At 37.5% G+C, this 25418-nt stretch overlaps 1 protein-coding gene across 1 annotated transcript in view; it reads right to left on the bottom strand.

The window, feature by feature from the left end:
* LOC139971108 (zinc finger FYVE domain-containing protein 26-like) overlaps window positions 1-25418 on the bottom strand; it is a 48434-nt gene that overhangs the window by 15583 nt on the left and 7433 nt on the right. The window contains exons 5-26 of the mRNA XM_071977310.1: window positions 24579-25250; window positions 21967-22134; window positions 21291-21379; window positions 19680-19849; window positions 16738-17922; window positions 15827-15904; window positions 15005-15186; window positions 13425-14412; window positions 12976-13096; window positions 12114-12379; window positions 11604-11839; window positions 11173-11339; window positions 9644-9729; window positions 8977-9077; window positions 8209-8301; window positions 7180-7405; window positions 6025-7019; window positions 5021-5245; window positions 4133-4198; window positions 3616-3795; window positions 3022-3117; window positions 1673-1829 (exon numbers count right to left, since the gene is read on the bottom strand). Coding sequence (XP_071833411.1) covers window positions 1673-1829; window positions 3022-3117; window positions 3616-3795; window positions 4133-4198; window positions 5021-5245; window positions 6025-7019; window positions 7180-7405; window positions 8209-8301; window positions 8977-9077; window positions 9644-9729; window positions 11173-11339; window positions 11604-11839; window positions 12114-12379; window positions 12976-13096; window positions 13425-14412; window positions 15005-15186; window positions 15827-15904; window positions 16738-17922; window positions 19680-19849; window positions 21291-21379; window positions 21967-22134; window positions 24579-25250 — 6547 coding nt within the window. The remainder of the gene's footprint in view (window positions 1-1672; window positions 1830-3021; window positions 3118-3615; window positions 3796-4132; window positions 4199-5020; window positions 5246-6024; window positions 7020-7179; window positions 7406-8208; window positions 8302-8976; window positions 9078-9643; window positions 9730-11172; window positions 11340-11603; window positions 11840-12113; window positions 12380-12975; window positions 13097-13424; window positions 14413-15004; window positions 15187-15826; window positions 15905-16737; window positions 17923-19679; window positions 19850-21290; window positions 21380-21966; window positions 22135-24578; window positions 25251-25418) is intronic.

The raw sequence follows: 25418 nt of genomic DNA, 5'->3' as shown, positions 1-25418 counted from the left end.
CTCAATACTAATGCTTATGAATTAATGACACCATATTACTAAATTTACTAATATTTCTATGCTCTTTTCCACTGTCCATAATTTCCCAATCAGTTTTACATTGTTCATTTTCTAAATAAAGAACCAAACTTCTCTTGAAATCCCTTCCCAGTCACTTTCTGGGTTGAATTAAATGACACTAGGGTTTGATCCCTAATTAAATAGTACAAGGGTACTTTGGCTTCTGATTGACTAGATCGCCCAGAAAAGAATGGATTATATACAGCAATCACTACCAACTAAGGACTGGATAGCTCAGATGGTAGGTTGCAGAGTCTCTGGTTCAAATCCCATCGATTCACTAAAACTTCTTTGCTCTTTTCCAACCTTATATACACACAATACTTAATATACTCCATTGGCACTTTGTCTTAAATGCTCATACAGTCATGCAATTATCACTGAAATAATACACATGTAAAAAAAAAACCTTAAAAGTGGTTATGTTTGCAAAGTTTTAACAAATTAAAAAGAAAATATGATGCTGCCATCCATGCATGATGCCATTGAATTCATAAGTTAGTAAGAAACATTATTACTGCCAATCTGATAAGAATAAATGAAGCCTTGTTCTGATACAAAAGTATTATATATGCAGACATGATACTTTAGCATGCTAAATAGTAGTAAATACACTGGCAGGTTGTCGAAACATTGAACATTCTAAGATTGGATATAATAAGAATGGAGTAAAGTCTAGAAATGAACACACTAATAACTAATATGTTGTGGTATGGATTATTTCAAAAGAAAAATTTGAACATAAATGAGAAACTGTAATAATGTGAATGATGGACTTCATAGTGATTCAGACCGTGCATACAATAAACAAATAATATTTTTATCAATACATTTTCAGTCCTTGCAAAGCGAAAAACAACAGTACTAATGAGTCTGATGGCTTAAATAGCATAAGTGTGTGCTTGCAGGTAAGCACCTGCGCATGTGTAAGTGCTAAATAATATCTCTGCCCAACTACTCACATGCTACAAGCCATAACTGATGACAAAAGCAAAAGTGCTACTATAGTACCCAACCTCTCAATTACCAGACATAATACTACAAAGAACATCGGTGGGAACTATATCATATATCCATCTTCATAGTTTTCTCATTACAGAAAATAAGTAACTTAATTCATTCAACTCGAGAAGAATGTATTTTACATATTAAAGAAAGTAAACATTTCACTGTGAAGAAAAATTTCAACATAAATGTCTATTAGTCATCTAGCCATATATATTTTTTTCTCAGATCTGAATTCTTACTTCTCTGATCTGACATGAAAATTTCTTAATTTAAAAGAGAATTTGTCTCAAATAAAGAGAACAATGATAGTTCTTTTTAACTTACACCAAGGTAGTCCACTTGAGAAGGTAAGGCTAACTTTTTCCCATTTTAATAAATATTGAGCAAACAAAGGAAAATACTAAAGACATTTGGCATAGCTGATTTTAAGATGAGGTGAAATTCCATTATTGAACCTTAAAAACTCTCGAAACAACTTGAGCATGACCAATTTAGATCAGATTAGTTCAGAATAGCTTAAAGTAGTTTAGCCTAGGCTAGACGAGACAAGTTAAAATGAGAAGAGACGCAGTCTTAAGATTACACTGCATTGATAAATACGTACCCATATCTGATAATTCTACCAAGGCTACGTATATCGCAGCTTTCGCATAGTAAAGTACCATGGCTTTGATGGATTGGACGGACACTGAGGGCAGTGTATATATCGTGGCCTCCAGCTCCTTCATCAGTAAACCATGAACTTTACTTGCCCACTCCACCTAGAAAGATGGAAACATAAACATATTTCTTTTTTCTGTGTGATTAAGTGACAGATTATGGTCATTTAATGTGTTGACTCTGACCAGTAGCTGTTGTAGCCAGATTCTTACCATACCATCACATAGGTTTGGGTGTTCTGGCAAGTTCAGAAACTCCAGACATAGAAATAATTGTTCACTCTCACTTGATTCTTTGGTGCTGTCAGAATTAAACTCAGAATAACCATAAGAATATGAGCAAGAGCAAGGTCACGACTCAAGTAAAGCGTGAGAGTCTTCACTCCCTAAGTTCCAAAGACTTACCAGATGTTTGAAAATAAGCAGGGCTATTTATTTAAATACTCTCTTCAATTCAACATCTTGCAGAATTTGAGTCAAGGAACATGGTTAACAGGAAATGTTTACATTTTCAGAGTCTGATTTGGTACAACTTCCTTGTATCATATGATTATGTGGGAGGATTTCATGGAATTCTAACAAGGTATTGTTGTACTGATCATTTTGTTTCTTGTGAAGCGCATCGAGACCGTCGGTATAATGTGCTATATCAATAAGTATTATAATTATTATCATTATTAAGGTGGACAGTGGTTCTCTGGCATGGTTGAAGGGGTGAAAAAACTCAAACAACAGGAGACTTGTAAGTAATTAATAAACCGTATATGACAAAGGAGAGGTGATTTATGTTTAAGTAACACCACATAACAATACCTAATTACATAAGCGTGTCCACAAACATTACGTTCGTCATGATCATAATCAAACTATCACCACAAACCAATGTAGGTAACTACGTGTTACCATTACATCATCTGTCTTGTTGCAAACTTGAAAAATTGCAAACATGGCTGACATTTATCATACAGTATGTAATCCCATACTGTATGGGATTGCGCAAGATCGTGATACGTGGAGGAGGTTAATCACTGAGCATGTCGGATAGACGAGACTCAACTTACTACTTACTTCTACTACTATGTAATCCCAAGTAGGACATCCATGAGTATTCCAACTATTTACAATTTTATCGATTAACTGAATTTTAAATAGAAGTTGGATGAGAGTATTATATCCGAATATAACACGACCAACAGCCCTTCCCTGCCTAGTTCCTAGTCATAAAAAATCAAAATATGAATAAGAGAAAAGAAAACGATAGTATTGACAACAGTAAACAACAACAATAACAAACCTTCATATTCATGAGGAGTTGTTCAAAGATGAGTTCTGGGTGAGATTTGAGATGACAATAATCCGTCCTGGCTGATTCAGGAAGACACAGGAGGGCCTACAGAAGAAACACCATCAGATTAGATCAGACTCACTATTGGATCTTGAACAACTTCAAAGATCTCTCCGTGAAATATTGTAGTGCCATCGACCAGTGGTATTTACAAATACGTTATCAAGCAATTCCATTTAACAGTCGGTGATAACATTGTAATGGTTATGATATCAAATAAGTTTTCTTGATGAAATATTTTTCTATGCTTTCCTCATTGGCTAAAATACATTCTCTTTCACACTGACAGCAGTAAATATTGAGAGGAAAAAAACTGTTAGCAATCTACTTATCTACTGCAAAAAGTATGTGTAAGTAACTAAAGTAAGAGTTGGAGGGCCTGATGTTTTGATCTTAGCAGGGTCTCTTAGTTTGTTTTAACTTTGTTTTCCTATCACTAAGCATCTGAAGAAGATCCTACTGGAGATCGAAATGTCAGGCTCTCTAACTTTTACATACGATAGTAACTATTACATAGACAGCATATCATATTAAGATACCAACCTTGGCACCGATGAGTAAGGCCTGGAATTCCTCTAGTGTGTTGGTAGGCAGTACTCCAGCACATTGCTGCATCAAATATTGAACCATGAAAACAGTTCCTTCTAAACTAATCTCCTCACTGCTGTCTAATAAATTCTTTCCCAAAGATGCCAATTCTTCTACTTCTATAGATTCCAGAATCTGTTCCAGAAGATAAAGAAATTAATCAACCTGAAGCATTTTCTTATTGCTTAAAAAATGCATCCAATTTACCCAAGACATAGCTTGCAAGAAGAAACTTGTTATGAATAATACTCATGTACAGAGAAGATCATGGAAGGTCAAACGCCATTGGAGAATAAACAGGATTATTACCGCTAGCAAAACTCACATCAACATTCAAGTATAAATATGGGAATATGTTACTCCATTCTTTACAAAAATGGTGGGAATTTTAGGGATGTATAACCAGCTATCTGCATGGGTTCTTTTAGACTGTCATCCTTGACTAGAATCAATTTAACTTTGATTCACTTACATCGTACGCATCGACATGGATGGTAGATTCTGACAGACAATGCTCCAAGTGTTTTTGCCTGATATCCTGTAAATTAAACAAGAGTCAATAGAGAGGGAATTATTTCATTAAACTGTAGAATCTGATATTCGGTTTCAAACTGGTGAACAGCTTGTTACATTGTGTCAGTAAATGAAGAGTGTAAAAAGAAAGCGTTTTTGCAAGATAGGCCGAGTGCAACGTACTGTAGGTCCTGTTCAAAACAGGTCTGGTGCAAAACAGGTCTGGGTGCAAACCAGGTCTAGTGCAACACATTTCCTGAATTGGCTGTCAGAAAGTAGTATCACATCCTTTTTTTTTAAAGTAATTTCAAAATGCTCAAGGACAAAGAATTGAGACCAAAAACAAAATGGTCATGAAGTCCAACAACAAAGAAAACCTGAATGCTGGGTTGTACAACAAGGTTGCCACAATACATACACTACTTCAAATAAACTCTTTGTCTGTCTGGTTTAACCCCTTGGGTAATTCTGAATGTCTTGATATTTGGGTTGCCTTTGACAATATTATAACTGCTACAGACCAAAACATGGCTTTGGTTCCAAATAGTTGATGATGAAATTACTACATAGTAAGCTAACCATCAATTCCCCCCCCCCCCAGACAGGGTGAAATTCTCCTGGTTTATGGCGTACATAAGAAGTGTTCAGATCCGGTGGGTAAACAACTGACATTTTCCTAACACCTAAACTACCTCTGAATACACCCCATGCATAAATTGGCACAAATATTCAGAATTCCCATAAATTAATTGCAAGTGAGTTGTACTTGCACATTTTCAACAATTTATAGTTAAGATAAAATCTCTCACCGTCAAGAGAAAGCTACAGAATCTAATGGTGCACTGACCTTGTGAAACTGTTCCGTTTTTCCAAAATGCCGAGCCCACCTCTTGGCCAAGTCAAAGTCTTTAGCCTGAAGAATGACGTCCAGGGTCTTCTGTGGGACATGTATCGTGTCCTGGGCAATGTCTTGCCACTCGGTCAGTAAAGGAATGTCTTGACTGAAAGGAGAACCAGCATCCATGAACCTCTGTCCTTCTAGCCCCTTCTGATCATTGGTGTACTCTACGATCTAAGGAACAATCAAGGATACTCCATTTCATGTCGTTTCTAAGCTTAATGCAGTTGTGATAGAAAGCTTAAACTTATATCCCTGCTAGCTATTTAACTCAATTAGACTACAGAATTAAGACCACTTTATCTGCGTCTAGTAAAATGGCACTAATTATTACCTTATTTCAACAAATAACCAATAGGACACCAACTAAGTAAATAGAATGCCCTCCCCCCTCCCCCTCCCACCCTTGAGAGATATCCATATTTCCATATATTATGTTGAAATTTTACAGGCAGACAATACATTTATGCAAGCATTTAAATACTTGCATGAAAAGATGATACCACATGTGAAGGAGCAGAAGTAATCACAAAGTAAAATGGATTATTTAAGTTTGGTTGTTATCTCGTGAATATTAGATTGCCATAATGCCCTTACACTGTGCTTCACAAGCTATTTCACATAGATTTCCCAGAAAATTCACCCAACTGTGATAGTTAAAAGAATTTAAAGGCCTGTTATTTTATTCATTACGTACGGTACTTGTGCCATGATCTGTGTCTTCTGTATATATATGATGCTAAGGCCACCAAACTAACTTAACATAACCACTCATCAGTTCTATAGAACCATACAGTAGGTAGGCATCATGTACAGTAAAGAACAGAAAATTATAGCTATGAAATTTAGTTGAGATCTTCCTTTCAAGATCCTATTCAAACTAAAAAAGCAGTAAATTAAAACTGTTTTGACCAGATCAGATTCAAGTAAATCACACATATTTATTGACGTACCTTTTCATAGATTTTAATCTCTTCCAACTGACGTGAGATGGCTTCATGCATAGGAGAAGGGCTTTCAACTTTGGCCAAAGACATCGCCAACAATTGTATGCAAGCAAATCCTGGTATTTTTTGAAGAAGGCTAAAAATCATGTGCATCTGTAAGATCGGATTGGTCACTCCGAGGAGAAGTTTCCAATGGATGCCAATTCTCTTCGATTCTGACGTTGGACTGGCAGGTCGTTGGCAAGCGCAGCAAAGGACAAAGTCCCTCATGACTTGAAAGTTTGATTTCAAGGATTCTTCAAACCCTGACATATTTTCGATTAGTTGCGTCGCTTCGCCCCATTTCTTAGCGAGTACCAATCTCTCTAAGGCATGATAGACTACGTACTGGAACTGCTTAGAGTTTTGATGGGCGAATATGCAAGCTTGGACGTTTTCAATGTTGAGAGGCTGACAGGGTCCAAAAGTAGGTGTATCGAATTCACCAGGGGTGTCCGCTACGGGCAGGATATTGGCAAAAAAAGCTCTGATGTGCCTTTGAAGAGTCGGGAAGGAGTTACTCGACATGAGGACTCTATCAAGCTCTGCGTTCTCCGATGCATCGTAAACTCTCTCGGTTCCAAATGTCTCTTCAAACACTAGGCTCTTGTCACTCTCGAGGGAAGTACTAAAGGAAATGTTATCGATGCCTTGCGGTTGATCATCCTCCACAGCTAAACTAGACACTCTTGCAAGAACTGCAAATAGATCAGATTTAGAGTGGAGGTATTTCATCGTCGACTCCGTCATCCGGAAATGTGAGCTTGAGGATGACGGCGGACCAATAGAAAACAGCATATCGCTGCTCTGACCTTTCATCTCCGGAGTGGACAGTCTCCTCTTTATGTGAGCAAACTTGGCCGTTGGACTGTAAGCTAGGGTGTACCCAAAGTCCTGATTGAACACATCCACTCGAACTTTGAACTGGAAAGACCTCTGACGCAAAAGGGTCGACCTCTTATCTAAAGAAAAGATGAAAAGTCAACTTCCAAAAAAATGTAGAAGATGTTGGATCATGTTAAATTAGTAATAAGAAAGACGGGCTTAAACTATTATTTGAACCAAAGAGGATATGAACCCATACATACTCGGGTGGAGGAGAAGGGGGGGATTTCAATTTACCTGTTTCTTCCACTCCTTGGTCATCTTCACTTCCAGAAAAGACCTCAATTTTCCCAGGAGAGAATCTGAGGGCATACTTTTCCAATTTTTCTGCAAGGAGTTGAGAAACGTGTGGTACGATGACATTCAATAATCCAGCGAAAACCTCGCCCTGTCCGGACTGGCTGTTTAGCCTCCTACCAGTGAAATCTCTTCGGAACCATTCCAGTAGCTGAGGAATGGTGATCTGTACAAATAAAAGTTGAAGAAGTCTTGTTCTGGTTTGTCTACAAGGACATAATATCTACAATCAGGCTTAAGTACTATTTAAAGCAGCATATAGACTTCAAATTGATAAATATTTCAATGCTATTCCAAAGTAAACAAAGTCCACCTCAAAAAAATTAAACTCATTAATTTGTTTAGTCAAGGTTCATTTCAAATGGTGTAGCAAAATTTTGAAAGTTGCATATACATGAAACTGTCCGCTGTAAAAAAAAAGGGAGGATTGAGTCTAAGTTATTAATTACTTAACCACTTCCATTCATTTGGTGAGAAACAAATCTAGACTGACCTCTTATTTGGATCAATTTGTAATCCTAGTTTAAGAAATACTCAAATCTTCGAAACAAATTCTGACCAAACTCAAAAAGCTGCTTTAAGAACACTATTTTTAACTGTAAAGACAAAAATTTTGTATTACACAAAATGAGCTCAATGATATTTCTTTTATGCCAGATAAAGTTATTTTACTATTGATATCGAGTAAGAATTATTCTGTCGTTAGGTTTATTTTGTTTCTTGGGCGAACTCGCTCTTCATTTGAACACATAAGCATGATGACACCTTTTCCCACAACAGTTACCCTAACCAACCCCTCTGCCTTTGGTTTGGGATGCAGCCACATTTCAGGGAATTTCAAAGTTCTATACCAATGCACATGTTACCACTCAATATTATGACTGGATTAGGGGGAGAGGAGGTGATTAGCAGATAACAGACAACATCAGCGAGGGACAGGGGGTTGGGATGGGCATGGGTAGGGTTTACCTCATTCCTACTTTCATCAACCATCACTGTCTGTTCCAGGTATTGCTGCATTAACATGTCCAGTTGTTCCTCCATATCCTCTTCTCTCAGCATCTAAAGAAAACATACCAAGTCAATCAAGAAACAACAGGAAGCAATGGAGGGTAGGCTCATAAAAGTTACAATGCCTCGTATTGGGATTTAGAGCAGCTGGTTGGGTCTGCCTCTTAATGCTCCGTGCCGCAGACATGAAGGAGCTCAACCAACAGTTGCTGCATTATCACCACACACAAAAAAAAATACCACGATAAAACAGTCCATTATGTTTCAAACTAAATATCGATACGTCCCAATTCCAGGTAATCACACGTTTCAAAGCAGATGTTGTTAGACATTGCTAACTTTCCATATGAAAATAAAAAGTGGTGAATCTCAATAAAACAGATTAGATTATATCAGAAAAGATTATATCTATTTAGCATTTGGCTGCATCGATTGGTAAAACGACAAACTTTGTAGCGTTGTCAAAGAATAACAGACTAGCACTGACTTTAGGAAAACAATCACTTGGCAAGACCTCAAAGGGTTTATAATGTTATTAACCAGCTCATTTGATGCTCTCCAATCATCTACTTTGAAGTTGCATTTGTCACCGGCCAACCTCTGTCACTATCTAGTATTAAATTATTTGTTTTCATGTTTTTTGTGGGTTTTTTGTGGTTCTGCAAAAAATCATCCTGTATTGAGAACATTGTCACATAAAAAAGGAAATTGATGTCACAAACTCACAGTCAGAACTGGAGATGAGATAAAACCACCGGTGATGGCAAAGACAAGCCTGGTATCGGCATCAGGGATGTACTTAAACCAAGGATCCATAGCATGAATATCTAAAACGAATAAGTATAAATTAAATATATATATAAATTATCCATAAATAAATAAGTCTGAGAGACAATAACACTCAATATATAATTGAATATCAAAAATAGATATCTATAAGTCATTATTTTACAATTTTTCAATTATTTAATGTTTAATTAAAAAATATCACTGATGAAGAAGAAAACTCAATCACACATGCTTGTGACACTTAATTAAGTGTCATGCAATAGTTACATAATCATTTATTTATTCTATTTTCTATGTATGGTAACCTGACCATAAACAATACGAACATTAAACTATATACAAAAACAACAATAAAAACTTGATTTCATCCAAAATGGAGAAAAGAATGAAGAAACATTGATAATCCTGACACTTTTGAGATGATCCAGAGAGTGTGGAATACAATCACAACATGTTGTAATACTTAAATCAATAACACAATGTAACTTAAGGGTACCAACAAGTATAGAATCTTCAATTAAGCTTGCTAGACGTGTATTTTTATTTTTTATTCGAAGGTTGTAAATATGTTATCGTTACTGTGTCAGATTTAGCGTCCACTTACCCACCACACGATCTTCGAGAACACGACTGAATATTGAAGGTGGTGGAAGACCTTTCCGTAAAATTAAAAACTCTAGTTCAAAGGCACTGTCGTGAAAAACAAAGTGGTAGGAAAGAGGGACATTGTTTAGATTGCATAGTATAGAAACACAATAAATAATGTAATATTACAACAAATATCATCATTTTTAAAGAAGACGGAGACATTAAATTACAATATCAGAAATCTTTTAATTGGCTAACATGTCACCTCCAGTCATCCATTACCCACTAATTGGACCAGTAGGAGTACTTGCTTGGTAAGTAACTCAACAATAATACACATGTCTGATGAGGAGGACTTAATTGCCTCCAACCCTACCCCTCTCTCTCCCATATGTGGTACAGATATTCAACCTCTCTCCCCCCACTCCCCCACCAAAGCCCTTGTTACTAGCTCCACCAATGAATAACTCACCTGACTGTTCCCATTTGACCTATCCTATAGGCGTACTTGCATAGATAAGTTAACAGATCTAATGTCATGGATGTCTGTGATGTCGGAGGTTCCTTCCCTCAGATATTCAACCTCTCTCCCCTCCCTCACTCCCCCACCAAAGCCCTTGTTACTAGCTCCACCAATGAATAACTCACCTGACTGTTCCCATTTGACCTATCCTATAGGCGTACTTGCATAGATAAATTAAACAGATCTAATGTCATGGAAGTCTGTGATGTCGGAGGTTCGTTCCCTCAGATATTCAACCTCTCTCCCATCTCCCACTCCCCCTCTCCCCACCAAAGCCCTAGTTACTAGTTGCACCAATGAATAACTCACCTGACTGTTCCCATTTGACCTATCCTATAGGCGTATATGCATAGATAAGTTAACAGATCTAATGTCATGGATGTCTGTGATGTAGGAGGTTCGATTCCCTCAGATATTCAACCTCTCTCCCATCACCCATCTCCCACTCCCCCACCAAAGCCCTAGTTAAAAGTTGCACCAATGAATAGCTCACCTGTCTGTTCCCATTTGACCTATCCTATAGACGTACTTGCATAGATAAGTTAACAGATCTAATGTCATGGAAGTCTGTGATGTCGGAGGTTCGTTCCCTCAGATATTCAACCTCTCTCCCCTCCCCCCACTCCCCAACCAAAGCCCTTGTTACTAGCTCCACCAATGAATAACTCACCTGACTGTTCCCATTTGACCTATCCTATAGGCATACTTGCATAGATAAGTTAACAGATCTAATGTCATGGATGTCTGTGATGTAGGAGGTTCGATTCCCTCAGATATTCAACCTCTCTCCCATCACCCATCTCCCACTCCGCCACCAAAGCCCTAGTTAAAAGTTGCACCAATGAATAGCTCACCTGACTGTTCCCATTTGACCTATCCTATAGGCGTACTTGCATAGATAAGTTAACAGATCTAATGTCATGGAAGTCTGTGATGTCGGAGGTTCGTTCCCTCAGATATTCAACCTCTCTCCTCTCCCCCACCAAAGCCCTAGTTACTAGCTCCACCAATGAATAACTCACCTGACTGTTCCCATTTGACCTATCCTATAGGCGTACTTGCATAGATAAGTTAACAGATCTAATGTCATGGATGTCTGTGATGTCGGGGGTTCGATTCCCTCCACTGACGGGGCCAGGTGTCCCGTCAGTGACCTGTGTCTGGTGTGGCTAGGAATGAATTGCTTCTCCTGAAATACAAACACAAATTAATAACATTACCACTAGAGTGCATAACTGATTAGGTTGCAATGATAGTTCCATATCTCCATTGATGTCATATGGGAGGATAACCACCATGGAGGTCGGCGGATCTTGATCGGCCAGAAGTGAGCTAGGTGGAATATCTGGTATTGTGAGACATAAATTCATGACATCTCATGTAAATCCTCACCACTGAATGCCATAGTGATTACCTATCCTAGTGTATTTATTACTAATAAGATTAAATATACCTTCTGTTTGCTCATGATCTGATCGTAGACGTGGTGTAGAGCTGCGTGGACGAGCATCAGATTCAGGACGTTGGTGAAGAAGCAAGTCTTCTCTCTATTGGATTCAAGCAGATCCAGGTCAACCGAAGCCAACTCCTCGCAGGCGATCTGGATGCTGTGGAACTCAGGGTGACAGGCAGCTCTGGCCGCAGCATGGAGGTCAAACAGGTCTGGATCTTGACAATTCAGGGACTGACCTATTCAACCATGGTGAGAAGAAATGATGTATAACATTGAGTACAAAAGTATTTCAGAAATACAGGAAGAAAAGTAGTAAAATATATTTGCTTCTTCATATACTTGAATGAGATCATGTATGGAGAATAATAAGATCCTATATGGACAGCATTTCATTGTTGGTGACAATATAGTATTCTTAAGATTGGACATAGATGGAAAGTATAGCATGCTCTTCTGATGGTCAAGCATCGGCTACAAAGATGACAGAGATGATGACAACAATGATTTTACCTTTGAGAAAAGTTATCATTCGAGACAACAGCTCCTTAGCAACCAGTACAGGATGTCTGGGCTTGGCATTGTCTGAGCTGTGTGCCACAGGTCCTTCATTAAGAATGTATATCCCTGAGACTGGTTTGGATGGAAAGTGATCCTTCGGCTTCCTGTGAGGCAGACATAAACTTGGTGGACCAAGAGAGACAGGAATATTTGGACAGCAGCTTTGAATGATGATGTGGACTAAGTTCAGTTTCAATCTCTTGGCAACGTCTTCCAACCTGTAATGAAAAGAACAAGTGAGGAAATTAACTCTTGCCACTATTAAAGTAGCTTCAGGCTCTTAAAAGTTGAAAGTATTATTCCTCACAAGTATAACACACAGTTTAATAACATCGACCATATTTGACAGACAACTGGCGGCAAAGAAAGACCAATTTAATGAGTAATTTAAAGAATTGAACAAGTATTGCGTGAAATGAAACAGGGCTTCGATCCCACGGTCCTATAGTATGCAAGTTACTGTGGCTTCCGTCTGACACCCTATGCAAAGAAATACTTGATAAGGATCCCCACCACTAAGATAATTTGTTTTGATTTTAAATTGAATCCATTTCAAGAAATAATGACTACTGATATGTCCTAACTAAGGAGAAGTCCTTGTACAAAATTTTTGCAAACTTCTGAGAGTCTGGAATTTTTGTTAGAGGAAGTTTTGAAATATGTCCCTATCGTGGCATAAGTCTCAATTTGTCAAAGTCTTTATTCAAACATTCTGACTATCTTTGTTGGCAGAGGAGGACTGATTTGTATAAGAGAAGGTTATGGAAGGAAGGAAGTGGGGATTGGAATGATCTAAGATGAATCTCTCTAATACCTGGCTGGTGGGATGTTGTTTTCAAACATCATTTCTCCAATCAGGTTACTAGGACTTTTACTGAAGATGACAAAAGGATTTTTAGCATTGAAAACTCCTCCTTTGAGCTCCATATCATTATCTGTGCAATAAAAGAAAAAAATGATGATTAAAAATGTTACAATCACCCTGCCAAAGCCATTCCAAGATAATTAGGCTTGCCCAATAAGTATTAAATCTCCTAACTGCATTTGATGTAACATCAATGTAACAACTTACAAACATGCCAATTATTAATACTAATTGTAAACGGAGAAACTTGTGATGTACAATCTAATGGGTATCGTTAATATCATCTGTCGACTTTGGTTTCCCTCCAGATTGCTGATAACCACTACTTTTGAATGCAGCAGAGGAAGACACTCTATGGTACACAAATATTTGTAACATTATCTGTAAACAGCCCTTACCTGGTTGCCAATCTTGTGCTTCCAACTGGAGGGATGCTAGAATACAGGCATGCTTAAATATACTAAGAAAATAGTTGGAAGTCCTCTCTGGAGAAGCCCTTTCCTTGTTCCTGGAAAGGTCTGACAAAACCATCCCTGCTGCTTTATCTAATGACTGCAGCAAATAACCAGAAGCCTTCAAAATTGTCTCGGCAGGGGTTGACTTTGCGGAAGTTTCTACCGGAAGCTGAACTACCTCCATCGTATCGTTTGACTCTTGGCGGAGAAGATTGTCCAATTTAGACACTTTAACAGATATATCTGACAACCTCTTATGAGAGTTCTTGAAAGACGAGGAATCAAGAGGCCATCTGCAATCTGTGAGAAGTGTCCTCAAAGAATATTCAGTTTGACTCAGCTCAGTTTGGGGTTCTCCTGGGAGAGAAATCTCGCTCCACGAATTGACCAACTGATGGATTCTCGATAGGAAAGAACAGAGCCCGAACGGTGAAGATGAGTCCTCTCTCCCCGAATCTGGTAGTTGTTGTGCGTCTTGAACTTTCTGCAAACGGCCAACGGCCATCTCCAGCAGGTCCTTGCACGACTGCTGCGACAGACAGAAGCTGCAAGCTAAATCAAGAATGATCATGACGGGAATGCTCAACTGTCGAAAATGATCGTTGATAGTCGAGGATGAAGTCGAAGGTTGCTGTTCTCCGATTTCTGATGACAACTTGAGATCCGGAAGAGATGGAAGATTGGACGATGTTAGAAGTACGTCGACTATTCCTGTCACAGATGTCGACATCACACCGGCAGCGGCCATGGAAGCGATTCCTAAGTTTGCCATTCTCCTTACACTTCCCGGTGAGTTTCCAATAATCCTTGTCTGTTGTAGTCTGGACTTATTTTCTATGGTCTGAAGTTGTTGGACTGCCTTCTCCCATCTCTGACAGAAATGTACTTCAGTTGCATCTGGCTTATCATTCATACCAAACATTTTCACCACCTGAGAGTCAAACATTGATAAAACAGGCAAAGAATATCGTAAAATTTAATATGAAAACTTTTCTGATGAGTAGAATCTTAACAAATGCAACATACCCAAAATCTGTTAACACCATAGAATATTTTGCAAGTGTAATTGCATGTCCACCAGCCCACAATGATCACAAAGATATCAAAATCATTTATATGTATGAGGCTATGATACATTTTAATCATCTCATGGGTAAGTGGGTAATCTTAGTAGATTGGCAATTACTTCTTCCAGCAAAGTCTTTGTGTAATGAAAACTAATTATAGCTGACATTTGACTCAGAGGGCTTTAACTTTCTTTCAAATTCTAGGATGGAATGCGCCTTCTTGTACAAATATTTCTGCCTAAATTCATCTCTATTTTATTTCAAGTTTACAAACATATTAATATCTTTATTTACTGATAGATAAGAAGGGTCAACCTAACACTAAACCAAAATGGTTAAAAATATCAATCAACCACTCATTCGTTTATTCACAAAATTCACTATTTGTCAATAAAAAAAAATCTATTGTTTATTCACTACTTACTATTATTTTTGAAACTAAGTAAAACTTCTTACCTGAGCAGCCTGAGAATAGTTTCCCTTTCTCAAACACATCTTTAGGAGAGTATCATCTGTGGCTAACATTCTAGCAATAATGCTCCTGTCAACTGGAGCTGATAACTGTTGGCTTTCACTTCGCACCTTTCTGCGCCTCTTTCTGTGACCTCTTGCCCTGCCGTTCATACTATGGGCTCCATCTGGCAGGGTTAAGGTTATAAAGATAAGTTTTGTATCATCTTGACTTTGAAAGGTTTAACTCTGTTTGTTCTAATGGTCAGCATTTTAGAGATGTTATCAGTTGACAACAGGGAGGTACTTTCCTGCAATAAATCTGTTACAACACTATAACTTTGTGGTTTAATTACAGAAATGACCAATTTTGTGAACACATCTGCATTCTTCCTCCCCTCATGAAATACAAAATACTGGGTTATTCAATTTAAATGCCTCAAACAAAACCCATAGCTTTGCAATAATAAAACCAATAAACTGAGAACTAAATCCATGTCTAATCACAGCAATGACTGGACCGAGGGGTTAGCAGATTTTCATTTCACATCAAAATTAAAGTACTCTGTTTTGCTTTGGTCAGTAAATTTCCCAAGCCTAGAGAATATTTAATCAAAAGAGCTTGCATACGATCAAACTAAGAAATCCTCCTCCAGTTTAATCACCACTTGAAGGTTTATAACAGAACAATTAATAAGATATGGTTCCTAATATTTATTGATGAGGTACGTTAATGTTAGGTTCTCCCTTGTTCCAGTATAATGAGTTGTCAACAGTAAAATAACACTATTGTAACCCAAGAAATCTCTGTATGAAGTGAAAACTTACCAGTCGACTGTCTGTTTTCCCCACTAAACTGTGAAAGGGTGCTCTGAGAGCCACTTTCTCTGCCTGAGCTACTAACACCTACAGGATATAAGTGTGAGGATAATAGGAAATGGGTGAGTGGAAAGGATGTGTAATAGAGGTAGGATGAGGTGCTATAAAATGACTTAATAACAAGTATCCATGCTGAACCTTCAGAGCCATGAAATGTCACTGTCACAACCTAGACTGTAAGTCTGGACCACGGGCATAGCTGGACTTCTCTTTGTAAGGGAGGTTCAATGCATTTCTAGGGGAGGCAGGCAGACCCTTTTTTGTAACAAAATGTTTTTCTGATCATTCTATGGGGGGCCTAAATTCCTATACTACCCCTCCCCCACCATCACCCACAGTGGTTTTGACGTCACCGTACTGTCTTTAGTATTACGTATTATTGTTGTTTTTTATTATTATTATTGTTGTTGTTGTTATTATTATTATTATTATTATTATCATTATTATTATTATCATTATTATTATTTTTATTATTATTATTTTTATTATTATTAATAATATTATTATTATTGTTGTTATTATTATTATTATTATTATATTATTTTTATTATTAGTCCACTATGAATGCTGGCTTCCTTTCACTGGGACTGAGAGCAGGTTGCACTTCACCTACCACAACAAGGTTGGCTACTTTTGTCTACAAGACTGACATATATCAGGAAATGTTAACTTACTTCAAATAACAAGAAATAAGCTAATAGCTCTTATCATCAGAACTGTCACATATTTCTGTGTGTACTTTAGCGAGAAGGAGAACATCAAAGAACTGTGTTTAATACAGTATAAACTTAAACAACATGGCTAGGAGATACCATAAAGATGAAAGTAAGGTGATCTTATTTTTCTTTTAAAATCCTCACCAGATGTTCTTTTGCCTCTACTGTTTCTCTTTCTTTTCTTTTCCTTTTTCTTCTGCGATGCCGATTCCAGCTGCAAGATATCTCCGAGCTTTTCCAAATCCTCGTCGCTGCTCCAGTTCTCCCTACGGGACCCTGACCTCAAGCTGACAGAGCTCTCCGATACCAGTTGAAATCGCCACCATGCTTCGTTTATGTACTGCGTTAGACTTGCTATTCTCTGTGCTAGATTCGGTAAGGCTACAGAGGTGTTCAAGTATCTTAGGAGACGGTCCTTTTCATGAGGCACGGTGTCGTACGCCGATATACCGTACAGCGCCATCTTTTCTTTGGAGATTCCTGTGAGGCAATTTTTCAACGTCATGAGAAGTTTCTTCATGACGGTTTCACTGACGAGGAATCCTATTTGAGATGTGCTGAGGTGGCTCTGTTGGGACAGACTCTCGGAGCTGATGTGTCTCCCCGTACTTGCCTCTAATAAGAAAGCTTCGCTGCTCTGATTCCCTTGATCTTGTGTCTCAGACTTCCTGTTATCCTTCACCTTTGTTTTGTGTTGTACCGAAGAACTGATCGGACCTAAACCGAGAGACGCTTCTTTGGTGGAAAGATCCAACTCTGTCACCATCTTGTCACTTTTACTCTGCGACGCTCCGTCTGTGAAATTGAGTCTCCTAGAGATTGCGCCGTGTCTGGACTGTAAATCAAACATGTCGCTAGCACCGGCGACCTTAACAGGACTAGAAAGGCTTTCCAAACTTGTGATGCTGAGGTTGGTCAGATCGTCTTCGATAAGTCCTTCCTCCTCTCCACTGTCAGCATGCAAGTCCCTGCCATCTGACAGGTCCTCATACCTCAGAAACAGCAGGGAGAATAGATTCTCAAGTATCTCCACTCTGTAACTCAACGGATACAACGCTGCCATACCCGATTCAACCTTCGTAAGACACTCGTCCAAAAACTGCCCCGATTCAGCTTCCGTCTGTTTAGAGTCATCAGTTTCCTCGCTCGAGAGTTTGGGTCCATGAAAGACACCTGCTAGAATGGCTTCCAGAAAATACTTCGAAATCAGAAAGCTGGAGTAGATGACTACATCCCGTTCTTGTTCCAGTGGAAGCTGATCCACATCTTTGTCATCTGCAAATCGCACGCTCTTCGTCTTTTTGGTGTCGGTCTTCGTCGCTCCATCCTCTGAAAAAATTACAAAAGGAAAAGGGGGGAATAAATGGCAGTAGGGTTGTGCGGGATCCCGGTAGTCAAGTGAATCCCGGTATCCAGATCCCGGTATTGACTAATCCCGATCACAGTGCAATGTGTAACTACTACTGGTATTGGGAAAACAACCGGTTATTACATTCGTTTCGGTATCATTCCCGGGAATCCCGTACATAATAAAAATATCTACGTGTTACTATTTGAAATAAAGAAAACAAAACACGATTTTTTCTGGTTTCTGTGTTCTTAGTTTGAATAATATCTGATCAACTTACGTACTGGTCTAGACTAGGCTATATATTAACAAATCAACTTTTCACGTAGTAATTTGGACCTAGGCTACAATAAATATCGAACGTTACTTGCGCTCAACATGTTACGGGACCTCAAAGTTATTCTGAAGTTTTCGTTATTTATTCTTCCTTCAAACGATGATTGTCAAGGTTCCCATGTACAAAATCTTACCCTTATGCATTTCACCTCATTTTGTTATAATAATTTTAACGATTTTATAAATTTTGAGCCAAAACCGCAGGGAGTATATCCAGTTTAAATCCATCTTCGCACAGGACTGTATATTTTTATAGCCTAGGATACGGTACTGGTACACAGAAGTGCAGTACTTGAGATTTTGCTGCTGTAATGAAATGGATTCGTTTATTAATGCGGGGGGGTTCCACGATGTCATTTATATTTATCTTTCGCTACTTTTTTAATTTTTAAGAACTTTTGTACGAAAGATTGATATTGCACGTATTCAAAGTATATTTCCTGGAGTAAACAACAGCCCATTAACGATATAAATAAATCTGTACTATTTTTATGTATGTAGTTTGTAATCCCGTATTTCGGTAGCCCCTATGTTATATTCTAATTGTCTGAAGTTCCAAACACGTGGTGACTTGTTGATAGTTGAAAACTTTTCATTGTGAACTTTTGAACTTGAAGGGGTTGCCCTATTCCAATATCATGGAATAGTGGGGAACTCCCAATTTATGTTTGTGTACGGATTACAAGTTTAATCCACTTGCGAACGTGTTAATCTAATATCGTACGTCGAGTATGAATGAAGGATGGTGTGGGTTGCTTTTTTCCAAGGTTTGTGCTTTTCTTTTTGGAAGTGTATGTTAAAAAACAAAGGCCCTAATATAGCGTGTTATTTTTTTAATTTTTTTTTTACAAACGTGCGTGTAAGAGTATGTACATAGCCTAGGCTATGCATATTGAATGTATGACATTGACAGTCTCGTAACTAAGTGCTTTGAACCGTAGATGAAAGTTGAGGAAAATACCGGTTGTAGTTACGATACCGGTATTCATGTTGCAACACTACCGGTTGTGGTAAATCCGACTACCGCACAACGCTAAATGGCAGCAGAAACAATGTAGAGCAACTTAATTATGATTAAGAAATTTATTTGGCATTCATTATACAGTTTTCCAAGAGAGTAAAAAAAAAAGCAATAGAAAAACAGTAACAATTCTTGTATGTAAAAGTTAGATGGCATGACATTTCGATCATAGCAGGATCTTCTACAGAGTCTAACTGAAATAAAAAAAAGTGTAACAAAATTATTTTATACAATAAATGATAACCTTACGAGGTCCTAATGGTTGAATCCGAACAGGTTGAGACAAAAACAGGAAAAAAAATGTTGCTACACTCATCGACAGACAGAAAAAAACATGAAAATATTTAAACATATTTTTTGGAAATTGCTGGTGATATTTACTGATTTCTGGTCTTTGTTTCAACAACTTTAACACCACATCTTGATCCAATTGTCCCAATCCCGTAAGGCGATGCAACATGCTAAGTATGGAATGTGAATCAAGGTCCTGAAACATCCTACTGGCTCGAGATTTCAACAGCACTTGTTGACCGGGGGATGGCAAAAGCGGTCTGCAAAGATTAAGAGCTTTAAATCATTTAATGGAAAACAAACTTGCTGAAAATTGTCTATCATTTCAGATGAGGGTAAGCACTAAATAATATCATTTCCCAAAAAACAGCCCTCCAATGTCCATCAAACCTCCATGATTGCTTTGATATTTTCATTGAGCCATAACTTCCAATGTTCTTATGTAAGCTAACCTTTTAAGTTGATATTATGTGGTGTTTTTGCAGTTCAACTTTGGTTTCTCATTTTGAATTTTCACTCAAGTTTGGTTTAGAAGACAATCCCCCTTAATAGATCTTCCTGACAAAGCAGCTTTTTGAAATATTTCTTTAAATATATTGCAATTAACCAAACTAGGATATGTATCCTCCTGTATTGTTTTCATCAAATGACTGTAATTGAGTGGTTAATTAATTAATTTGATTCAATCCTCAACAATTTTTGTCTACCAGACATTTTTCATCGCAGTATATTCATTTTCACAAGTTTAAACAAAAAATGTACTTTTGTTTCACTCCTTGAAATGAAAATTGACTTAATTTTGTAATGGTATTTTATAATGAACTAGCAGTGAAATATTTATCAATTTCAATTATAAAAAAGCTGCTCTAAGTATATGCTGAGTAGTGAGAAATTTCTGGAGAAATTATATGGCCAACGTATGAGCAAAGTCCACTCTAAGTCAGTGAATAAAATCCTTACTGTACCTCTAAATGTGACACACAACTAAGTACAAAGTGCTCCAAAATTTCAACAACTCCCGCAAGAAAATTTACCTCAAATTTCACTAACAGAATAGGCGAGTGGCCGAAAAAGGAACAGACTATATGTAAACAGTGCTGTGTGTAAACAAGTACCCCATCATATTTTGACTGAAGAGGAGCTTATTATAGGGTTAGACAATCTGTGATACAAACTCCTCCAGTTTACTCAAACATGCAGACAGACCTCAAGATTGGATATGCAATGTCTTCACAGCAGCTGCATGGTATTCCAAAGCTGATATATTTTGATGATTTATTTTGTCCAAGCAAGAATTAAACTTTCCCTCATATGTCAAAACTCTGTCTCACTGGGTTGTTGCCAGGTACATAATTAAATATTAAAATGACAAATCTTTGTATCTTTGTTATCAAAAAGCATCACTGGATTTAATGCCCTTTTATAATTTGTGAAAATGTGAAAAGGAAATTCACAGACCAATGGTCAATTCTTGATATAGAAGTTTGTGAATGTAATTAGATGCATTGACATATTCCAACTGAAATTTCACAGACCAATGATCAATTCTTGATAAAGTAACTTAGTATGTGAATGTAATGAGATACATTGACATCTTCCAACTGAAATTTCACAGACTAATGATCAATTCTTGATATGGTAACTTAGCATGTGAATAAAACAAAAAGCATTGACCTCTTCCAATTCAAATTGTTAAATTACCTCACTGTCTCTAGACACCATCTCATACCAGCTACTTGCTCTCTTAACTTGTCACAAGCTTCATTAAGTAACGGGTCCTTACAGAACATCTGTTGATATGAAAGAATAGTTAGAAGGCAATTTTTCACAACTTTTATTGGCTCCTAATTTCTCTAGCATGGTGTTCTTAGACAACTGCCCACCATGCAAGTACACAGGCATAAATTCATCGTTAGTCTGTGTGTCATGGGTTCTGCAGTGCAATAGAATCATGAATTGTATACTGCTACACATGTTTTCACATCTCTTATACTACACTTTGCAAGATCCTTGAACTTTGTGATGCAAGCTCAATCATGATTGATTCACACAAGTGCACCTCATACTCTAATAAAACAATATTATCAGTCCAAACAAGAAATTTCTTTCCACTTTGGTCTTTCCCATCTATTGGTGAAAAAAAAAACAGTCTGTCAAAATCAGTTTCTGGCTGACTTCAGAAGCTTTCACCAAAACTTTAAAAGTGAAGACGATTACATAAGATTGCAAATTACCCTAGAATTATAGTTTTAAATCTGAGAATTGAAGATTCAGAAAGAAGTTTGAGGAAGAGGGTGTTGACCTTGAAGAAGGCCGGGGGTCGGCACAGTCCTAAAATGTTACCAACGTCTGAAATATCCTTGATTCATTTGTATACCTGATTCAGGCAAAGGGCCTGGATGAGATCTTCTGCTGATGAACTGCTGGTGACATAATTCCATCCGATGAGAAGAACTAGAGGTTTAAGGCATTGAAATTCGACCGGCTGAAGTAGAATAGTGAGTTCCTCAAATAGTCCGTCTTGGATAAACTTTAGACAAGTACTCTGCGAGAGTTAGAGGAAACATTTAAAAAAGATGTGAATTATGATCATGTAAGGTTGTAAAATTGGGTGACCCCAGAAAAAAGTACTTTTGGACATGCAGTTCTAGGAATGTTATGTAACTTGATACCCTTTTGTGCAGTGGTACGTGCAGTGGTACATAGTACGGTGGTAATAACTTTAAAACAACTTGTCAAAACCAAAAATGTCATCTTTACTCTCGCAGGTCACAGGAATGTGGATTTAATGATATTTAGTAAAAGCAAGCAAAATACACATCATTCTCAAAGGAGTCCACAAATGCATTCTTAAATTCTGAACCTGAAAGTTACAATCCTCACCACATCCCCCTCATGCTACCCCCATGCCCCCCTCCCCAACCCCAAAATTGTAAAACCAAAAATAAACAAGAGCATCAATGATGCAGTATCTCAATACTGGAAGTTCTAATTTCGATTCTTAGTTTCATATCTTTGCTCTGTCTCTACAATTATTAATATCAATATATATAATATTTTTGGTCATATAGTTTGATGTCAATGACAACAGTCAAATAAGAAGAGGTGAACAACTCGACCATATTCTTGATGCCCACCTTGAGAAAGCTAGGCCTATCGACCTACTGTACGTTACTGTAGTGGTGACTACCATCAAAACTGTGTACACTTCCAAGTATCAAAACAACCCACGTTTTTCCTTCTCAATAATTTTGACATAAAGATTTCGTGGATTTATGACTTGGAAAAAATAATGTACAAGTAGATTGCAAGTTTTTAATTGAAAGTGATGGGTGGCCTCCTCCTCTCCTTATAGCCACCCCAGTTCCTCTCCATTTTAGTATTTTCTTTTAATTCTTTGAATATTTGATGTCAAACATCACAGGTTCAAAAGAAAGCTAAACATACTTCTTATAACCTTATAGTTATACATCTTACATCCTTATAAATAAAACATAACCTTATCCAATTTTTATAGTCTTATAAAAGTTGTGATGCTATGGCTGGCTCCTCTTTTATACATACTCCAGTGAAAATAAAATGTGATAGATTATAATTTTTGTTCTTAATTCTTTTTTTTTTTTTGGGGGGGGGGTTAAAGAAATATATCAAACAAGCTGTTAATTCATAATGATGCTTCATTCTAGAAATGCACAATATACACTCTATTCCAAGTTAATAGTTGTTGTATTATACCATTCACATTATGTTAAATTTATGGAGTCACAGTTAAAATATAAGTTGGAAACTTAAGAAGGCAATCGAACAAACTTACTGCACCCTGGCCCAAAACTGCCTGAACACCACCAGTACAATGCTAATGTGGCCATTACTAAATGAAAGTCTAATATAGGATGCACTACTGTAGGCCTAGCCTAAACTTGTAAACACATATTACTAAAACCATGGAGCTATAAACAGACGAAGTCATAATATTAATTAAATGTAGTATGACAATGTGTATGAAATTAGTGTGCAATACACTACCAGTACCAGCAGCATATCTCACAACAGTATAGAAATTGGTCGCGAGGGTGGCCATTTTCGTATATCTAACATGTAGCTGCCATGAGTCCTAACCAATCTGCTACAAACCAGAATTGGAGGCGGGGCTTGAGTCATTGCCAATCTGCTACAAACCAGACTTGGAGGCGGGGCTTGAGTCATTGCCAATCTGCTACAAACCAAACTTGGAGGCGGGGCTCAATTATCAAAAACAAGGAAACAAACAAGTTTTGTAGCGTGTGCAAAAAAGCCTTGGTTCAACGGTTTTTCAGAGGGATTTGGCCAAATTTGGACATAAATCGGTGAAAAAGTCATGGAATGAGATACAATTCTGGAATAAAAAATAGTAACTTTTGTTGGCCTATATGATATATGCTTGCTCTGGAAATTTCAGAGAAAAAGAACTTTGTATGAAGACGCTGAAAATTTTTTTAAGAGAAGAGAGAGTCCCACTTACTGTTACAATATCTCTATACATGTAATGTATTGAGATAAAAATTCATAGAAGAATCTCTTTGGGAAGGAACAAGTGACCAGCAAGTTACAGTAAAAGAGAAAAACCAATATTAATTTAACTTTGTGTCTTCAACTTTTGTGGCAGACTATGTGAAAGAAAATTGGTCTGATTTTGGTAAGCTTTTTCAATTCTGCTATCCCATGAGAGTGTGGTGAAACAGCTTAGAAGCATTTTCAACACTCTTGTCATATACTAAGTACTGCAGTAGTACAGAAATACTGCTTGTTAGCTGTTCAACACTGTCATCCCATGAGATTTACAATAGTTTGGCTGGAGAAAATTGTAAACACATGCACAAGTTACTCCCAAACTCCACCTTTTTTTGGTAAAATCATCTATTAGCATAGAAAATTTTACTTTTAAACAACTGAAACCTCAATTTAAAACACATACCACTATTTTAAACACTTGTAGATTAAGATACTTACAACAATTTCACCGAGTAAGTGTATCTGCTTTTCTTGAACCAGAGCACTGTAGGTTTCCCATGCCTTTGCTCTATCATATTCTAATGCAAGCCCAACCAATAGTATCGTATCTTGAGAGCAATCCTTTAATTTACTCCTCTCGAGTACCACAGAGTCTTCTAAGTTCTGAAATAACTTCCTCTGCTGCACTTTGCTGTACAAATGGGCCAAATGCGACGTCTCTCTAGCCAAAAGGGAAGACCTGACACTCAGAGTCAAGCTTTTATTGCTTACTTTGGACAACACGTCCAAAATATCCTCAAACAATCTCTCGATTTGATTGTCCCCTGTTTGCGATGGTGGATCCCACCTTGCTAAGAGTGTTATGAAGTTTTCTACCCGGTCATCAAACTCTGGCGTGTCCTCCTTGCTGTTGGCGATGTCTTTACGTATCTCTGCCAGTAAATCTCTGATACAGGTGGCGTAAACCTTCTGGAGCGATTGATTGCTCGTTTGGTACGACACGTGCCCAGGCAGGAGTAACTGACTGATGAGGGAGTGACCTAAAGAAGAACTATGCAAGAGGGTCTTTTGAAGGAACTGAAGGGCTTGCCGTGATAAAGAGGGCTTGTGGTGAAGTCTCCCTGGTTCTTCCTTCTCAGTCAAAAGTTCAAGGTAAAAAGAATATAACTCCTGTTTAAAAAAAAAAAGGAACAAACGTTTATAATATTTCGATTCTCCCTTTCATGGAAAATTGATTACTTCAAAATTGATGATTCATTCTATACAGCAAATTAAAACATTTTTAAATTTCATTCCAATGGAAATTTAAATATATTTGATCCTGCCTGTAATGAACAC

Source organism: Apostichopus japonicus, chromosome 8, assembly GCF_037975245.1.
Source record: "Apostichopus japonicus isolate 1M-3 chromosome 8, ASM3797524v1, whole genome shotgun sequence".
Lineage (NCBI taxonomy): Eukaryota > Metazoa > Echinodermata > Holothuroidea > Aspidochirotida > Stichopodidae > Apostichopus > Apostichopus japonicus.
Note: the sequence above shows the minus strand (reverse complement) of the source record. Positions and strands in the feature narration are given on the sequence as shown.